The sequence below is a fragment of the Hyla sarda genome, chromosome 1 (assembly GCF_029499605.1).
Source record: "Hyla sarda isolate aHylSar1 chromosome 1, aHylSar1.hap1, whole genome shotgun sequence".
Lineage (NCBI taxonomy): Eukaryota > Metazoa > Chordata > Amphibia > Anura > Hylidae > Hyla > Hyla sarda.
Window position 1 is genome coordinate 408,452,814 of NC_079189.1, and position 19,826 is coordinate 408,472,639.

A 19,826-nucleotide genomic window follows, 5' to 3' on the forward strand; every position below is an offset into this window, starting at 1 on the left:
TGGAGCACCCCTGCGCTTGATCACTGTACCAATAGTCCGATAGGCAACAATTGGAAATCGCTGGGTATCACTCAGTTTGCTGATTTCTTGACTGAATCTACTGGAGTGTTAATGAGCTGGGGGGAATTCCAGAGCAAATATACCCTTCCCGATTCCCATCAGTGGCTGTATAATCAATTATGCTCCTTTTTTCATGGTGTAGTGAGAGGTTATGCGACGGTAGAAAAACCTAATGATTTTGACAAATTGTTGGGGAGCACACAGTCCCACCGTTCCCTTTCGCTGATCTACGCAACCATCAGGGATATAGCGTTAAAGGGACGGGGGGCCACAGCTCTTGCCAAATGGTCCTCTAAACTTGGTGACTCTGAAATCGCCCCGTTTACTAGAGGGCTTATTGGCTGTCAATGGCTCTACCCCCAGTGCACAGTTAAGAGAAATTCATTGGCGTATTCTACACAAGGCTACGTATGCATTTAAATGGAGGGGCACGCCACCCCCGCCTCCGTTCCTCACACATTGTCTGACATGTCAACTACAGGGGGCAGACCTCTGGCATTGCTTATGGGAATGCCCGCAGGTGTCGAAATTGTGGTCTGACCTATCCTCTTTAATACTGACCATTTGGGATAGACATTTACCGTTCTCCCCAGAACCATACCTCTTTCACTATCTACCTGTTAGAGAATCGAACCCTTCTGATAGGGGCAAAATGCCCAAGGGTGTACACTTACTTATCTTGATTGCTAAACTGTGCTTGCTTAGACATTGGCTCCAACCTACCGTGCCGACAATTACAGAAATCTTAAAGGAATATCATTCTGTATTACATAGAGAGATGTTATTGTCCATAAGATGCTCAGAGTTGCATGCAAAGGCCTTTTTTAATAAATGGAAAAGATATCTGCACTACTTACCTGATGTCGGCGAACGTCACAGGATAATGACATATTTTAAACATACTACATGGTATTCAACTGAGGCTCTCAGGGGCACTCTTGGTAATCTAGAGCTACCATCTTAATGTTATATGATCCTCTACATCCTTGGCTCTCTATGGGACCCCACTATTAGAACTCTCTGTATGCATAATGTATAGTCTGACCTCAGGTGGCAAATACCCTACATAGGTACGACACTGTACTCGGGTGGGAATGGTGCAGCCTTCCTTGGGAGATTTGAGGTTTTGTTTCACAGTTGTTACTTGTTATTTCCTATATTTTGGGGGTAATCCTCCGTATTACAAACTGGATCCAGACGATACTTTTGACCTATTATCCTGACATTGTATTGTTGTTCCAGATTCTGACTGATTTCAATGCACCTTTGTCATATATGCTTTGTACATGCTCTGGATCCGTGAATAAAATATATAAAAAAAAAAAAAAAAAAAAAAGTCTTGTCCCTCAGTCGCACATCGCTCGGTGTAATGGGGGTTGTGTGGCCAATGAAGAGTGGGACTGTGTAATAGGCTTACAAAATGTGTGCCTTTACACTTATAGCAACTTCATGTAACTTTGCATCAAATTGTGAAGTTTTGTTAAAATGTAAAAATGTGTCTGAATGTGTGATCTTCCTTCCAGATATGGTCAAAACAAAACCAGAAAGTAAGATACTTAATCCTGCTCCTTGACTTTACACCAAATATTTCACCTTCTGCTTTTATTCTGTACCTGTACGCCCTGAATTCGCCCCCTTTCTATAAAGCAGGTTGGGCCCGGCCTGTAACAAAGGCCAGGACCCGTGACTGATCACAATGCAGCGCACTATTAACCCTTTAGATGCGGCGTTCAAAGTTGATTGCCGCGCCTATCGAAAATTTAAGCAAACAGTTACAGGTAGAATATGTTCGTCCAAAACGCGTAATGAGTATGCTGTGGTATAAGTCAGCATACGTGTGATAGCAGTGCACAGCAAAAGAAGATGTGAATGAGGTCTTACAGTAGGGCAAAAAAGTATTTAGTCAGCCACCAATTGTGCAAGTTCTCCCACTTAAAAAGATGAGAGGCCTGTAATTTTCATCATAGGTATATCTCAACTATGAGAGACAGAATGAGAAAAAAAAATCCATAAAATCACATTGTCTGATTTTTTAAGAATTTATTTGCAAAATTATGGTGGAAAATAAGTATTTGGTCACCTACAAACAAGCAAGATTTCTGTCTCTCACAGACCTGGAACTTCTTCTTTAAGAGTCTCCTCTGTCCTCCACACGTTACCTGTATTGATGGCACCTGTTTGAACTTATCAGAATAAAATACACCTGTCCACAACTGCTTTGGGGCTGTTTTTCTGCTAAGGGACCAGGACAACTGATCCGTGTAAAGGAAAGAAGGAATGGGGGCATGTATTGTGAGATTCTGAGTGAAAACCTCCTTCCATTAGCAAGGGCATTGAAAATGAAACATGGCTGGGTCTTTCAGCATGACAATGATCCCAAACACACTGCCCGGGCAACGAAATAGTAGCTTCGTAAAAAGCATTTCAAGGTCCTGGAGTGGCCTAGCCAGTCTCCAGATCTCAACCCCATAGAAAACCTTTGGAGGGAGTTGAAAGTCTAAGTTGCCCAGCGACAGCCCCAAAGCATCACTGCTCTAGAGGAGATCTGCATGGAGGAATGGGCCAAAATACCAGCAACAGTGTGTGAAAACCTTGTGAAGACTTACAGAAAACGTTTGACCTCTGTCATAGCCAACAAAGGGTATATAACAAGGTATTGAGATGAACTTTTGTTATTGACCGAATACTTATTTTACACCATAATTTTGCAAGCAAATTCTTTAAAAATCAGACAACGGGATTTTATGGATTTTTTTGCTCATTATGTCTCTCACAGTTGAGGCATACCTATGATGAAAATTACAGGCCTCTCATCTTTTTAAGGCTGCATTCACATCTCGTTTTGCACATACGGGCGCCGGATCTGGCGGGGGGAGGGGCAAACCGGGCGCTCCCGTACCCCAGCCGGATCAGCCGTAAGTCCATTTACTTTAATGAGCCGCCCGTAGTCAAACAGTGACTCCGGTAGGCTCAGTTTTGACCCGTATGCGGTTTCCGGACCGGACCTCAAACCATAGTATACTACGGTTTTAGGTCCGGTCCAAAACCGCATACGGGTCAAAACTGAGCAGACCGTAGTCACCGTTTGACTACGGATGGCTCATTAAAGTAAATGGACTTCCGGGCTGATCCGGATGGGGTACGGGAGCGCCCGGTTTGCCCCTCCCCCCGCCGGATCCGGCGCCCGTATGTACAAAACGAGATGTGAATGCAGCCTAAGTGGGAGAACTGGCACAATTGGTGGCTGACTGAATACTTTTTTGCCCCTCTGTACCTGCACATATATTGTGTCCTTTGTTCTGGGAATTAGTGAGATTTACTGTTTATCTCATTAATACACAACACAATCAATAGGAAACAAACTGTTGCCATTTGAAAATGAGTGTTTATCATTAACCTTTATCCGTATACTGTACATATATTAATAATATATAAGACCTGGGGTATATGTTTTTTTGTTAGACATAACGGAAAAAAAGCAGAACTACATAGTGTCACAGACCTAAAAGGTCAACAATGGCTATAAAGCTATTTATATTTATTTGTTTGTGAAGTCGATTTTTCCTGGTGGTTTTAAACCTGAAATAACTTCAATAATTCATGTGTAAAAAGACACAAATAGAAGTGTTCCATACAAATATGGAGGAGATATTGATGTTTTCTCAAACCACAACTTGAGCTTCTTTATTTGTCATAGGCACTCTAAGGGCTTGTTAAATGGGATTCAATTGCTCCGTGCACACAGTGGGAATTGCCACAGCGGAATCCCGCCAACATAATGAATGTCCACCCAAAAAATTAACATGTTCATACTTTGGGTGGAATTATGCCGGACTGCATTACCTACTGCAAGTGGACATTCATCTGTCAGAATTCCAATGGCTGAATATCCACAGTGTGAACAAACCCCATAAGAGAGCCCTCATTCTGCCAGGGATCAAGTAGTGATAGAGAAATGGCCAAAATGTATCATACCTAAATCCCATGGACGCCTCTGAAATGGAACAATTATATATATTTTTATATATGTTACTGGTTACTTTGAGTTTAAATGGTGCAGTTTCAATCTGCAATCTTTATTCATTCATTTATTTTGAGATTCACTGATATTTAGTTTGCTGTTTGTTTCTGGTTCCAGATTATTATGTGGTTGTGACCCTCTCAGTAAGGCTAAGTTTCTACTTGGTTTTGTCCTGCGTTTTTTTTTTGTTTGAAAAAAAAAACAAAACGCAAGAAAAAACGCCTGCATCTGGCGTTTTTTCATTTGTATGGAAATGGCATTTTTGGCCCCTTTGGCGTTTTGATGGGTACCAAAAAAAAAAAAAAAAAAAAAAGGATGCAGTAGTGATGGAAATTTTTTAAATTTTATTAAATCTATTTTTTTATAACAAAATTTTAATTAATTTTTAATAAAGTGTGTGTGTGTGTGTTTCACTTTTTTTTCCCCTCTCTTTTTGAAATTTTTTAACCATCAAACAATGAAGCTTTATTGATGATATGCATAAGAACATATTAAAATGCAGTGAAAAGAAATAAAAGAAAAAAAAATAACAATAGGTCCGTAGACCCGGAAACAAATAACAATAGTCAGGTACAAAAGGTAAAATTACAATATAAGATTGGAGTACACAATGAAAGTTATATAGGCATATGGCACTACACTCTCCCGCTGGCCCCGAACACAACTACAGGTAATAGAGAATATAAAACCCGATATTCCCCCCCAATGCCACATCAGTACTTTGAAATTTTTTAGATAGTACTACTCCCAGCATAAAACACACTGTTCCATGATGGGAGTAGTAGTACCTGTACTAATAGACATATCGCCCGATGCGATCGTCCATAATATAGCAGAGATGCGGAGCGGCACTATACAGCGCTCACATCTCTGCTCTGTACTCTGGCCAGTGATGTGAACAGAGCATCACTCATTCATATTTTTCGCCCAGAGTGGTGATTAGCCGGATGGTTGCAGCCAATCACAGCTCTCGGAGGGAAATATGAATGAGTGATGTTCTATTCACATCACTGGCCAGAGTATAGTGCAGAGATGCGAGCGCTGTAGAGAACAGCTCCACATCTCTGCAATAGATAAGGCGATCACAGCAGATTTCAGGAGTGACACCCGCTGTGATCTGTCCTTAACTGCAGGTACTACTACCTAGCTGTAGTACCTGCAGTTAAGGAAAGATCACAGTGGATGTCACTCCTGACACCCGCTGTCATCCTCATGTATAATGTATAGATGCGGCCGGCCGCTCTTCTATGGTCCCTTGCACCGACGTATATATACATCTATTCATATTTCCCACAGAGTTGTGATTGGCTGGAACCATCTGGCCAATCACAGCTCTCTGCGGGAAATATTAATAGGTATAAATATACGGCAGTGCAGAGGACCATAGAAGAGCAGCCACATCTATACATTATACAGAAGGATTGCAACAGACCCAGGGTGATCTGTCAATTAGTACAGGTACTACTACTCTCATCATGGAACAGTGTGTGTTCCATGCTGGGAGTAGTAGTACCACCTAAAAAATAAAGAATAAAAAGTGAAAACCACACACACACTACATTTTTATTGTTGTCGTTTATATTTTTTGTGCCCTTCCCGCCCACATAAATTGATCCCTGTTTAAAAATTGATAAAAATTTTATTATAAAAAAGATAAATTTCGTTAAATACAATTTTTTCCATTGCTACTGTATCTTTTAAATTTTTTTAATGGTACCCTACGAAATTTTATTAAAAAAGGTATCTCCATCACTTTTTTAGATCGCTAAAGTCCAAAAGAGAATAAAAACAGTCTGAAAAAACACCAAAGTTAAAACTCACATGGCGTTTTTTTTACTACCATAGACTTCTATGGGAGAAAAACGCCACGATTTCAGGGGAAAAAACGCCAGTGGCTCAACATGCTGCGATTTTGCAACACCGCCAAGGAGCTGAAACACGCAAAAAAAAGAGTGAAAAAATGCCAAAAGGATAATAAAAAAATAAAAAAAAACGCCAAACTGAAAGACGCCAAGTGGAAAAAGAATTTTGCGATTTCTCATTGATTTACAGCTAACATCTGGCCACAGCGTTTTTTGGCTGAAAAAGTAGAAACTTAGCCTAATACATGCTGGTGATAAAATCTGTGTGTAGGAGTCTACAGTTTATTGTGGGTTTTCTACTTACCCTCTTCACTTGTTCACAGACTATTAAATTTTTCCATGCAACATTGAATTTTTTGCGTTGTTGTTGTTATATTCAGCGCAGGTAAACTGCGCTCCAAGTGTGCTCTCCCAACTATCCATACTCAGAGAAGGCAGAAAAGAGGGGAGGAACTTATACACAGCAGATCAAACCCTGACAGAAGGGTGTTGTATCTTTATGAAAAACAGACACTACTGCAGCAAAATGGTAGGAAATTTTTAATTAAGAATATCTGAAAGTTGATGTTTTCATTCAAAAAAACAAATGAACAATATATAAAAAAAACTAAAATCAGGTATTGAGGTAAAAACAAAACCCCAAAAAATGGTGAAATCCCACCCACAAAAATAATCAAAGTTTTTCACTACTTTATGTACCCTAAATTTAATAAAAATAAGAACAAAAACACTCTAACCCACAAAAAAATTGTTAAAGCTCTAGGGAGCTCAAAGACTGTGGGGAAAATTTTGTAAGACCGACCTTTCACACACCGTTATTTAGTAAACTCCTGCTGCACTTCTAAATGAATCTGTCTCTGCAGCTGTCGCCTGCAGCCCTGCACCTAGAACCCTATGCCAGTTTCCACTATAGCTCATGCCATATACTGACAGGCCATGAAGGCCACCCCCTCTTTACACTAAGCAAATCACCTTTAAACAAGTCTGGAACTTTCTTTATGTCAAAAGCCTATGTACATTGTTTACCAAATCCCTCCTGTGACTTTAAAGAGGACCTGTGGTCAGTATAAAAATGTATACAGATTACCCTTTTTTTTTTTTTTTTAACACATCACAGAAGAGAAGTCTTTACTGTAAGAGCAGTGAGACTATGGGACTATGGGGATATTACGTTTATCCAGGGATTTATTCTGTCATGGGGCAAATGGCATCAAAACATCATGTTTTTTTTTTTGTTTTTTTTTTTGCCTTCCTCTTGATCAACACTATAGGGTTATAATGCAGCATTTTGTATAGAGAATTATGAAACAACAGCACTCACCATCAGTGGAATTTCTTATTTCTTTATTTTCTTCTGTGCATATACAAAACTGCAGCGGGGAGCTTTGTGGAGACAGACGGGAGTATGCAATCAGCGCGACAGCTGTTTCAAGCGTCGATGCGCTCTTTCTCAAGTGTACTGCAGCAGGGAGCTGCGTGGAGACAGACAGGGGAGTATGCAATCAGCGCGACAGCTGTTTCAAGCGACAACACGCTCTTTCTAAAGTGTAGCTTGAGAAAGCGTGTTGGTGCTTGAAACAGCTGTCGCGCTGATTGCATACTCCCCTGTCTGTCTCCACGCAGCTCCCTGCTGCAGTACACTTGAGAAAGAGCGCGTCAACGCTTGAAACAGCTGTCACGCTGATTGCATACTCCCCTGTCTGTCTCCACGCAGATCCCCGCAGCAGTTTTGTATATGCACAGAAGAAAATAAAGAAATAAGAAGTTCCACCGATGGTGTTGTCTCATAATTCTCTATACAAAATGCTGCATTAGAGACTGCACTTTATAACAGAGCACCTCATCTGAAGTGGTTCACATGTGCTTATCTCCTGCATTGGCCTGATCCCCTTTAACCCCTTAAGGATGCAGCCCTTTTTCACCTTAAGGACTGAGCCCTTTTTCGCAATTCTGACGACCGTCGATTTACGAATTAATAACGCGAAAACGCTTTTACCGAATATTCTGATTCTGAGATAGTTTTTTCGTGACATATTCTACTTTATTTTGGTGGTAAATTTTCGGCGTTACTTGCATCCTTTTTTGGTGAAAAATCCCAAAATTTCATGAAAATTTTGCATTTTTCTAACTTTGAAGCTCTCTACTTGTAAGGAAAATGGATATTCCCAATATATTTTATTTTTCTTCACAAATACAATATGTCCACTTTATGTTGGCATCATAAAATGGACATATTGTTGCTTTTTGAAAAAATTAGAGGGCTTCAAAGTAGAGCAGCAATTTTCAAAAATATCATGAAAAATGCTAAATCTGAAGGGACAGATGTTACAGAACTACAACTCCCAGCATGCCTGGGCAGTCCAGGCATGCTGAGAGTTGTAGTTTGGCAACATCTGGAGGGCTACCGTTTGGGCATCACTGTAAAAGTGGTCTCCAAACTGCGACCCTCCAGATGTTGCAAAACTACAACTTCCAGCATGCCCAGACAGCCTTTGGCTGTCTGGGCATGCTGGGAGTTGCAGTTTGGCCTTCCTAGTGGTTGCCACAGTAAAGATCACTTTACTTTCACTTTCAATCGTCGTCGTCCCCCCCCACCCCCACCGTAGTTTTCCTACCTGAGCCGGGATCCAGCAGTCTCCAGCGAAGATTGGGGGGGTCCCCAGGCATCTTCTCCTGCAGGTACCGGCCTCCATCTTCTGTCCATGTTCCCCTCGACATCCAGGGGTGGGCAGAATGGGGGGTTGCCATGGCAACCCACTGTCCTGCTCTGCCATTGGTCAGAATCAGTTCTGACCAATGGCAGGGGATAGGAGGAGATCGCAGCACTGCGACCTCACTCCTAGCCCTCAGGATGATCGGGGCTGTCCCTGACAGCTCTGATCATCGATATTTTCCGGGTCACCAGAGACCCGATCAGCCAGGAATAACAGAAAATCGCATGTCTGAATTGACATGCGATTTTCTGTGATAGCCGACATCATCTGGGATGCCTGCTGAATGATTTCAGCAGGCATTCCGGTCCGGTCCCCAACCGGCTAGCGGCGGGGACCGGAATTCCCACGGGCGTATGCATACGCCCCACGTCCTTAAGGACTCGGGATGCAGGGCGTATGCATACGCCCAGCATCCTGAACAGGTTAAATTTCTGAGGGGTGCCCTGAGCCCAAATGGGGGAGGGCGCAATCTTCTGTTCTTGCCTCAGGCGCAAAAGGAGCTAGCTAGCAGGGACAGACCGATTATCGGTTTGGCCAATATTCACGATTTTGGATGTTATTGGTATCTGCAATTACCTTGCCAATAATGCCCCGAAAACCCAACCCCCCCCCCCCCCCGGCCACAGACTACCGCTGCCCCATTGCCTCCCCCATCCCCGGTTTTATAATTACCTGTTCCTGGGGTCCGCGCTACTTCTGGCTCCTGCAGCGTCCTGCGCTGTTGCTGTGCGCTGCGCAATGACGAGTGATGTCCTCAACGCGACGTCACCGTCAGTGCGCACAGTGACAGCTCAGGACACCGCCGGAGCCAGAAGTAGCGCGGACCCTGGGAACAGGTAATTATAAAACCGGGGATTAGAAAGGCAATGGGGCAGCGGCAATGGTTGGACTCAGGATCGGCAGGGGGAGAGAAGCGGGTGGTGGTCTCTGGGTCTGCAAAAGCCACTGCAGTTCATTGATTGAAAGAGCCCGCTTGAAATCATTGATCTGCAGTGGCTTCTGCCCCGCCGGGGTGGGGGGAGTGGAGAAATAGCAGATAATTTATACCGGATTATCGATTAGGTCACAGATTATCGGTATCGGCCCTAAAAAATCTATACCGGTTGACCCCTACTAGCTACAGCTCTGCCTCCCTGTGTCAGCTGTCCACTGAGGTAACCTGTACCCTACAAACACCCTCATCGGTATAGCACACAGGCCATTAAGCGGTAGACAAGTCCTCTTCAGTGCTGTGCCCACCATGTAATCTGACAAATGCCCAGAGGAAAGTGAAAGCCACCACATCTGGCATAGTGACAGTCTATGGGGTGGAAGTTCCAGGGTGCAGCTTGTGTTCCTCTTCCTGGTGTGCCAGTCTCCACCCCGACTCCTGCCTGCTGTGTTATGGGCACTTACCGGAGCTAGGTAACAACCATGCCGCCGCTCCTGTTAACCCCTGAAGGTAAAGCTTTCCTTTATTGGCTGCAGGAAACTGCTAGTGAATAATTGATAGAGCTGAGCAGGAAGCACATGACAGCGCCCGCCTGTCCCTTTAAAGTCACCCTGCAGGTTGGTGCCCTGACGTCACCTGCTAGTGAGGGGCTGCCAGGCTGAGGAGGAGGAGGAGGAGGAGAGCATCTGCTGAGCAGCTATGGCAGAGCACAGGGACCGCGGGAGGACACACAGGGCGCAGGATGCGGGCTCCCAGGTAATGCATGCCAGTCAGGATAGGTGGCATGGCTGGAATGCCACTGCTCCTCATACATACACGAGGCTCATGCCCAGGGCGCATACAATGCCATTATAAGTCAGGAGAGGGATGAAGGGTGCCATGGTATTCAGCCCGTATGCCCTGACCTTGAGCTGATCATGTGGTCACCTCAGCGCCTATGTAACCCTAGAGTGCAGTGCTGGGATTAACCCCTTCTGCACGCTCTTCACCCATCCCTGTGTAAGATTACTCTGCCCCATTGCTCTGCTCCATATTCCCTATCACCTTGTCTGCCGCTTATTCCAGGCTCCTACCAGTCACATAAATGCTCAGAAAGCAGCAAGATTATTTATAGACCCTACAATACTGATTGTAGAGGGAATGTGACTGAGATAATACCCAGCTCTTCTGTGTGCCCCCTGTAGTGTCAGGAGATAGGGAGCCACACATAGTTCAAAATGTCTATGACAGTGTTTCCCAACCAGGGCGACTCCAGCTGTTGCCAAACTACAACTCCCAGCATGCCCGGACAGCCGAAGGCTGTCCGGGCATGCTGGGAGTTGTAGTTTGGCAACAGCTGGAGTCACCCTGGTTGGGAAACACTGGTCTATTGGAATACAAATTCTCTCTTAACTGCATTCAGGATTCTCAGTAAAGCTGGGTCAAAGAATATCCGCCATATTGGCTGTAATACAACTTTCCCAGAAAAAGAGAGTCGCCTGATCAATTCCAGCATGTAGATTTCATTCAGAATGTCTTAGAATATTGGATACAATGCACTGTTCCTGTACTCAGCTATGGTTGTGTTCACATTTGAGCTATGACTTCCGTTTTTTTTATTTTTATTTTTTTTAAATGCTATTTTAGCTCAGCAGAAACTACAGGCGTTTGACGGATGGCGTCGACTCATAATGGGGTCCATTAGGTTCTTCTGAGGTGTCCGTTGTTTTCATAGTAAAATAGTGTTGCATGCAGGACAGCATCTGTGATGGAAGCTCCGTCAGGTGTGAACAGAGCCTAAACTAATCTGAACCATAATGTAAACGAATAAACTGTAAACTAATCTGAACCATAATGTAAACTAATAAACTGTAGACTAATCTGAACCATAATGTAAACTAATAAATTGTTAACTAATCTGAACCATAATGTAAACTAATAAACTGTAAACTAATCTGAACCATAATGTAAACTAATAAACTGTAAACTAATCTGAACTATAATGTAAACAAATAAACTGTAAACTAATCTGAACCATAATGTAAACTAATAAACTGTAAACTAATCTGAACCATAATGTAAACGAATAAACTGTAAACTAATCCGAACTATAATGTAAACTAATAAACTGTAAACTAAACTGAACCATAATGTAAACGAATAAACTGTAAACTAATCTGAACCATAATGTAAACTAATAAACTGTAAACTAATCTGAACCATAATGTAAACTAATAAACTGTAAACTAATCTGAACCATAATGTTTCTGTAGACAATTTTATAATATTTTGTTGATATTTAGTGATCATAATAAATAAATTAAATAAATTATATTATTGAAGTAGTCAAAAGATGGACCTCCAAATGCACTAACCAAAGCCGGCAGGATATTGTCATGTATAAAAAGAGGCATGGACTCAAGGGACAGGGACATAATACTCCCCCTTTATAAAGCATTGGTACGGCCTCACCTGGAATATGTTGTTCAGTTTTGGTCACCAGTCCATAAAAGGGACACTGTGGAGTTGGAAAGGGTGCAGAGACGTGCGACTAAACTAATATGGGGCATGGAACATCTTAGCTATGAGGAGCGATTAAAGGAGTTACAATTGTTTAGTCTTGAGAAGAGACGTTTAAGGGGGGATATGATAAACGTATATAAGTATATAAATGGCCCATACAAAAAATATGGAGAAAAACTGTTCCAGGTTAAACCCCCCCCAAAGGACGAGGGGGCACTCCCTCCATCTGGAGAAGAAAAGGTTTATTCTAAAGGGGCGACACGCCTTCTTTACCATAAGAACTGTGAATTTATGGAACAGTCTACCTCAGGAACTGGTCACAGCAGGAACAATTAATAGCTTTAAAACAGGGTTAGATACATTCCTGGAACAAAATAACATTAATGCTTATGCAGAATTATAAAACTACATCTCTTTCCCTTATCCCCTTACACCCTATCCTTCAATTCCCTGGTTGGACTTGATGGACGTATGTCTTTTTTCAACCATACTAACTATGTAACTATGTAACCTGGTGTTTTGGCCAATATCCACCAATGATGTAATGCACTTCATATGTGGGGCTGCCTCATTGTTGGGCATCATCTCTCTGATTGATATTACTTGCTGACTCCTACACTTTTCCCTTGAGATGAGCGGTACTGGCAAATAGTCAATTCTTGCCTTTCCTTGGGATGTATGTGTACATTTGGTTCATGCTTATGGGGGACGTTAAACATTTGTGTATATACAATAATGTATGGGCAGCCAGTGTTCTTTTCTCCATATTGATGGTTACAGTGAGCATATTTGAAGCTCGATTTCGCTAAGATAATCTGTCTTTAAAATTCACAGCTATCAGTTCACAATGATATTTTTTCGATTTGCTGACCAGGGAATTTATCTGGGGTGGTGTAGGGGAATAATGTTTCTACCCCTTTAATTTGTGTGGTGGTAAGGTGTATGTAGACAGATTTATTAATTGGTCGCATGGCATGTGATAAATATAGGGCTAGTAAACTTTATTTTTTTTAATTACCCTTAAAGGGGTACTCCGTTGCCAGACATCTTTCTCCCCTATCAAAAGGATAGACATGAATGATGGGGGCGTGGTGTGATTTCACGAGGGGGATTGGGAGGAGAAAAAAACAAAACATACTCGCCCCTCATGGTCTGGTGTGCTATATCCTTAAAGGAGATCTGTAGTGCTCTGAACTTTATCCCCGAAGGATAGGGGATAAGTTTTAGATCGTGGGGGGGTCCGAGCACTGAGGCCCCCCGCGATCTCCTGTATGAGGCCGCGGCAATGTACAGGAAAGGGGGCGTTCCGTCCCCGCATGATGCGGCAGCCGGCACGCCCCTCCATGTATCTCTATGGGATTCATCGAGGGGCGTGCCGGCTGCCGCGCCATGCGGGGACGGAACGCCCCCTTTCCTGTACATTGCCGCGGCCCCATACAGGAGATCCCGCAATCTAAAACTTATCCCCTATCCAAAGATAGGGGATAAAGTTCAGAGCACTACAGATCTCGTTTAAAGGGGTATTCCAGGAAAAACATTTTTTTTTATAACAACTGGCTCCAGAAAGTTAAACAGATTTGTAAATTACTTCTATTAAAAAAATCTTAATCCTTCCAGTAGTTCTCAGCTGCTGAAGTAGAGTTGTTCTTTTCTTTCTGACAACAGTGCTCTCTGCTGACACCTCTGTCTGTCTCAGGAACTGTCCAGAGTAAGAGCAAATCCCCATAGCAATCCTCTAATTCTTCGGACAGTTCCTGAGACAAGCAGAGGTGTCAGCAGAGGGCACTGTTGTCAGAAAGAAAAGAACAACTCAACTTCAGCAGCTGAGAACTACTGGAAGGATTAAGATTTCTTTTTAATATAAGTAATTTACAAATCTGTTTAACTTTCCAGAGCCAGTTGATAGAATAGTTGAAAGAATACCCCTTTAATTCTTGTGTCTAGTAGTTGGCCCACCACCAGTCATTGTGTAATGGCATATACTAGCTATATGACATCACTTCTGATCATGGTAAAAAAAAAAAAAAAAAAAAAACTTTAAAGGGGGAGGGGGGGGAGGTTGGTTTGAAATTCAAACATTTTCAGAAGTCTGAAAAGAAAAAAACAACAAAAAACAAACAAACTTACATATAGTTACATAGTTAGTACGGTCGAAAAAAGACATATGTCCATCAAGTTCAACCAGGGAATTAAGTGGTAGGGGTGTGGCGCGATATTGGGGAAGGGATGAGATTTTATATTTCTTCATAAGCATTAATCTTATTTTGTTCCATGAATGTATCTAATCCTGTTTTAAAGCTGTTAATTGTTCCTGCTGTGACCAGCTTTATGTGGAATAAAAAATAAATTAGAAAACGATGTAAGTTAATTATAGTTCCTTAGAATCTTTTTGGTTTTGTCCTTCCGCTACTTATACTGACATACACACTCCAACCTAACATAGAAAAAGTTAAGATTTACACAGTGAAACAAACATACACAACTCCCTAAAATAATAAAGTTTGACACAATGACCGGGTTCACACTATGGAATTTCTGAGCGGAATTCAGTCTTGAAATTGCTGGCAATGAGATTCCGCTGCGCAGTGCACACTGTGGAGTTTGTAAGGCAGACTTGAAAAATTCTGCTACAACATTGAATCGGAACATTGAATGGCGTATTTCCGCTCCGCAGGCATTGCCGTCTATGGGGACGCCAATATCTATACGGTCCTAGCGGTGTCTGATTCAGTCGCACTGGCCACCTTTGTAAGCTCTGGACTCAAGTTAAGTCTGGAGCTTCTCAAATGTGAACCCAGCCCTATGATTCTCAAGCTCATTCCGTCGCTTATCAATGGATTAGATACGTGCACTCAGCATCTGACAACTTCTTCCTCAGACGGCGGGTTATCTGAGACTGGTTTGGACACTTTGTAGTAGGATGTTTTAAATGCAATTATGGGGAAGGGAATGAATGTTAACACCATTGTTCTGCTTTTGTAAATGATGATATGGTTTTAAGAAGAATTGTTTTAACTTAACTGAACATGTCTGCTGTGCTAATACTATGTAACATGGCATATTTGGTAAAGTAAGGAAAAGTTAAAAGTTGTGTTAAGAAAAATATTTGGTAAAGTAGTCCTGTGTATATCTCGAAACATTGGGGGAGAGTTATCAAATCCTGTCCAGAGGAAAAGTTTCCCAGTTGCCCATAGAAACCAATCAGATCTCTTCTTTCATTTTGCAGAGGCCTTGTTAAAAATGAAAGAAGCGAGCTGATTGGTTGCTATGGGCAACTGGACAACTTTTCCTTTGCACAGGTTTTGATAAATCTCCCTCATAGAATAAGAACCATTTGGCCCAATATTCTGAATAGTTCCTGGCCCTATCTTATATGAAGGATAGCCTTATGCCTGCAGCTATGACTTTTTTGGCTGCAAACAATAGCATTGTGGACGTCTGTCAGTAAACACAGTCATTGCCTGGAGCCGATGTCCACAGTCAGGCAGAATTGCATCAGAAATCATAAACGTCACTAAAAGCTGCCATATGTGCTTGTTGACTATGTCTTTATACAGTTCTAGAAATATTGATATACATCATGTTTTGTGCTTGCTCCCTAAAGATGGATGTTCAACGTGTGTTTGTTGCTCCACCATCTCCAGAGTTGTCTGCAAGGCCTGTTTCCCTGGCTTCTTCTCCTCGACTTAGTCCTGCAGGATCTGGTAGATCACAGCCTGAAGGTTCTAGTGGTTCACAAAATCCACTTCCAGTGGGACAGTTGCCTATCCGTCCTTTAGCCCCAGTGGGATCATCTGCTCCTGATCGGTCACAACCAGAAGGATCCTTGAGATTGCATCCTGTAGGTTCTCAATTCAGTCCTAAAGATGAGTCGGGTAGATCACAACCCGAGGGATCTTGTCCAGGCCTTCTATCTCCAACAAATCAATATAGACCACTTCTGCCTGCTCCATCCTCACCTCATCGATCTCCATCCTCTAGTCCAAGAGGATCACCACAACCTAGCAGATCCCATGTTTCTCCACGTCCCATTAGATCTCAGGAATCTCGTGCAAGATCTGATTCTATTCAACCATCTCTAGTGGAAGCAGACAAATTGTCTTTCAGTGTTGCGGAACAACTCAAAGCAGGAGAGGATTTTAGGTAATTGAAGTGAAATAACTACAGGATACTAACGTAGATGCTAATACATTGACTTGTCTGTATTGATAATAACTAAGAACAAGTAATAGGTATCACTTTATTGAAACTGAACCAAAAAAGGGTGGGAAAAAGTGAGGATTAAAGAAAAATAAGTAGATAACTAATATAGAAAAAAAAAGTCCTTGCATATAAAAGTAAGAAAGATCTGCTGGGAGCTGTAAATCACTGTCTATGTAGAGGGTCCTGTACATTACACACAGTGTCCCAAAAAATGTTAAATGGAGCCGCCCTTACTTGGTGTCCAAAGGAGCAGCTAACTGTGGCACAGGTAAAGAGTAGTACAGAATGTACATGTAATACCTCCCTGTACTGTAGGGGGCGCTACCAGACAGGAATTCAGTGAATGCGCTTCAGTAATACAGGGGTTTTACCGGTGAATTCCCAGGTAAATTCTCGGGTAAAGTCGCTCAAAGTAGTCAAACCCTCTGTCCACCTGCCTAAATAGTCTGTAGACCAAATATATTGCTTTGTATTGCAACAGGCTTCTTTATATAGCGTAGAATACTTCTGCCAAATAGTTTATTCACTTTACTATGAAATCTGTTATGTTTGTGTAACCAACAGGTGTTGGGTTCCTCTTTAGGATATGTTCACACACCAAAATTTCTGCACTGAATTTCCGCAGTGTGAATGCTGCCTTTGGGGGAGATTTATCAAAACCAGTGCAGAGAAAAGTTGCTCAGTTGCCCATAGCAACCAATCAGCTTGCTTCTTTAATTTCTAACCCCTTAAAGACCAAGCGTTTTTCAGTTTTTGCACATTCGTTTTTTCCTCCTTACATTTTAAAAATCATAACCTTTTCAATTTTTCACCTAAAAATCCATATGATGGCTTTTTTTTTTTTGCGCCACCAATTCTACTTTGAAATGACATCAGTCATTTTACCCCAAAATCTACAGCGAAACGGAAAAAAAATTATAATTGTGCAACTAAATTTAAGAAAAAAACGCCATTTTGTAACTTTTGGGGGCTTCCGTTTCTACACAGTACATTTTTCGGTAAAAATTACACCTTATCTTTATTCTGTAGGTTCATACGATTAAAATGATACCCTACTTATATAGGTTTGATTTTGTCGTACTTCTGGAAAAAATCATAACTACATGCACGAAAATTTATACGTTTAAAATTGTCATCTTCTGACCCCAATAACTTTTTTATTTTTCCATGAACGGGGCAGTATGAGAGCTCATGTTTTGCGCAGTGATCTGAAGTTTTTATTGGTACCATATTTGTTTTGATCAGACTTTTTGATCACTTTTTATTCATTTTTTTTTTATGATATAAGAAGTGACCAAAAATACACTATTTTGAACTTTGGAATTTTTTGGTGCATACGCCATTGACCATGCAGTTTAATTAATGATATATTTTTATGGTTCGGACATTTACGCATGCGGAGATACCACGTATGCATGTTTTAATTTAAATCACATTTATTAACTTTTTTAAAACTTTTTTTAAAACTTTTTTTATGCTGTGTTATAGCCCTCTCTTGGGGCTGTAACACTGCATATACTGATTGCAGGCACTGTTCAATGCATTGCCATAGGAATGCATTGATCAGTGTTTTCTGCACTTGATTGCTCAAGCCTGGATTTCAGGCTTGGTACAATCAAACGCCGATAGGACAGCCGGTAAGACACATCCCGCTGTCCTCTCAGCTGTTTGGGATTTCGCGATTTCACTGTGGCAGTCCCGAACAGCTCCACTGAGCTAACCGGCAGTGTATTCTCCCATTTTAGACGCCGCGATCAACTTTGCTCGCGGCGTCTAAAAAGTTAATATCGTACATCAGCCTGATCAGTGATGTCCAGTATTAGCCGTGGGTCCCGGTTGCTACCCCACAGATACGAAGCGTGCTCAGCTTCTGAACGCGCTTCACAGATCCGGAGCCGGCCGCGGGCGTAAATATACGTCCGTGGTCGTTAAGGTGTCCTCTGAAAAATTTAAGAAGCAATCCAGCTGGTTGCTATGGGCAACTGGACAATTTTATCTGTGATAAATCTCCCCCTTAGGCTACGTTCACACGCTAGAATTTCTGCATGGAATTCTGCATGAATTTATAGCCGATACACTTCAATATGATTCCCCATTCCCATTCACACAGCAGAATTCATTCCATTGAAGTGAATTGGCTATAAATTCATGCAGACTTTTCATGCAGAATTCCATACAGAAATTCTAGTGTATGAACATATCCTAAGGCCGCATTCACACGGCAGAATTTCGGCATTGAATTCTGCAGGAAATTATGTGAACATAGCTTTACTTTCGCATCCTCCCAACTATGGAGTGAGTACCTGGTGATGTCTGCAGGGCTGTGGAGTCGGAGTCGAGGAGTCGGATTAAATTTTGGGTACCTGGAGTCGGAGTCGGCAAACAATGAACCGACTCCGACTTCTACTAAATTTAGATTGGAATAAAAAAAATTTAAAAAAGCAACTTTAATTAATGACTTCTCTACTGTAAGAATAAAGACCAATGCATGCAGTGCCTCACGTAACCGCAAAACAAACACGTTAAGTGACCGTGAAGAAGCATGCTCTCCATGTGCTTCACTATATGGCACGCAACGCACAATTAGGAGTGGCAATACTTATAGCTTCCATAGTGTTGTGTTCTGCTGTTACAGGGAACCCATGGGTAACCTAGCCTCTCACTGATAAGGGATTAAGTAAATATGTTTTTTGCAGGACTAAAGACACTTGTATAAGTGAAGGGAATGGAGGGTCAATAATTCAAGACTGAAGCTGTAAACCATTGGAAAAAGGATATAAAAACTTGTAAACTCGATTGTTAGCTTAAAGGGGTACTCCGCCCCTAGACATCTTATCCCCTATCCAAAGGATAGGGGATAAGATGTCAGATCGCCGGGGTCCCGAGTTCGCTCTGTGCGTAATGACGGGCGATACAGGGGTCGGAGCATCGTTACGTCACGGCTCCGCCCCTCGTGACGTCACAGCCCGCCCCGTGCCATAGACTTGTATTAAGGGGGCGGGCCGTGATGTCATGCTGCTCCGTCCCTTGTATTGCCCGTTATTACGCACAGAGCGAACTTGCTCTGTGTAGTAATGAAAGCGCGTTGCCGCAACGGCGATCCCGGGGGTCCCCAGCAGCGGGACCCCGGTGATCTGACATCTTATCCCCTATCCTTTCGATAGGGGATAAGATGTCTAGGGGCGGAGTACCCCTTTAAACATGACTATGGGATTCTACTAGGGAAATCATGTTTTATAACAAATGCCCCTTCCTTGATCCTCCCACTGCCCTATCTTCAGCAGCAGATCAGCACACAAACTGTTCAATACAGTAGACTGTTGGCTTCCCAGCCAGTAGTCCTGTGGTAATGACATGTATGTTGCCTTTCTTTACTTCAAGGAATGTATAAAATACATTCGCATATTAATACAGAGGAGTCGGAGAGTCAGAGTCGGAAGTACAAAAAACTCCGGAGTCGGAACATTTATCTACCGACTCCACAGCCCTGGATGTCTGTTGACTGGACTGTCTTTAGGTAGACAGAGTTTACA

The 19,826-nt window shown here is 42.3% G+C and overlaps 1 protein-coding gene across 5 annotated transcripts in view; it reads left to right on the top strand.

Moving 5' to 3' along the window:
• Positions 1 to 19,826, top strand: part of INPP5J (inositol polyphosphate-5-phosphatase J) — a 50,689-nt gene that overhangs the window by 12,795 nt on the left and 18,068 nt on the right. For 3 of the 5 annotated variants that reach the window (XM_056528637.1, XM_056528638.1, XM_056528641.1), the window contains exons 1-2: positions 10,191 to 10,344; positions 15,695 to 16,233. In XM_056528637.1, coding sequence (XP_056384612.1) covers positions 10,288 to 10,344; positions 15,695 to 16,233 — 596 coding nt within the window. In that variant the 5' untranslated portion in view covers positions 10,191 to 10,287. Of the gene's footprint in view, positions 1 to 9,604; positions 10,099 to 10,190; positions 10,345 to 15,694; positions 16,234 to 19,826 lie in introns of those variants that run through there. The other 2 variants (XM_056528639.1, XM_056528640.1) reach the window with 2 other exon arrangements.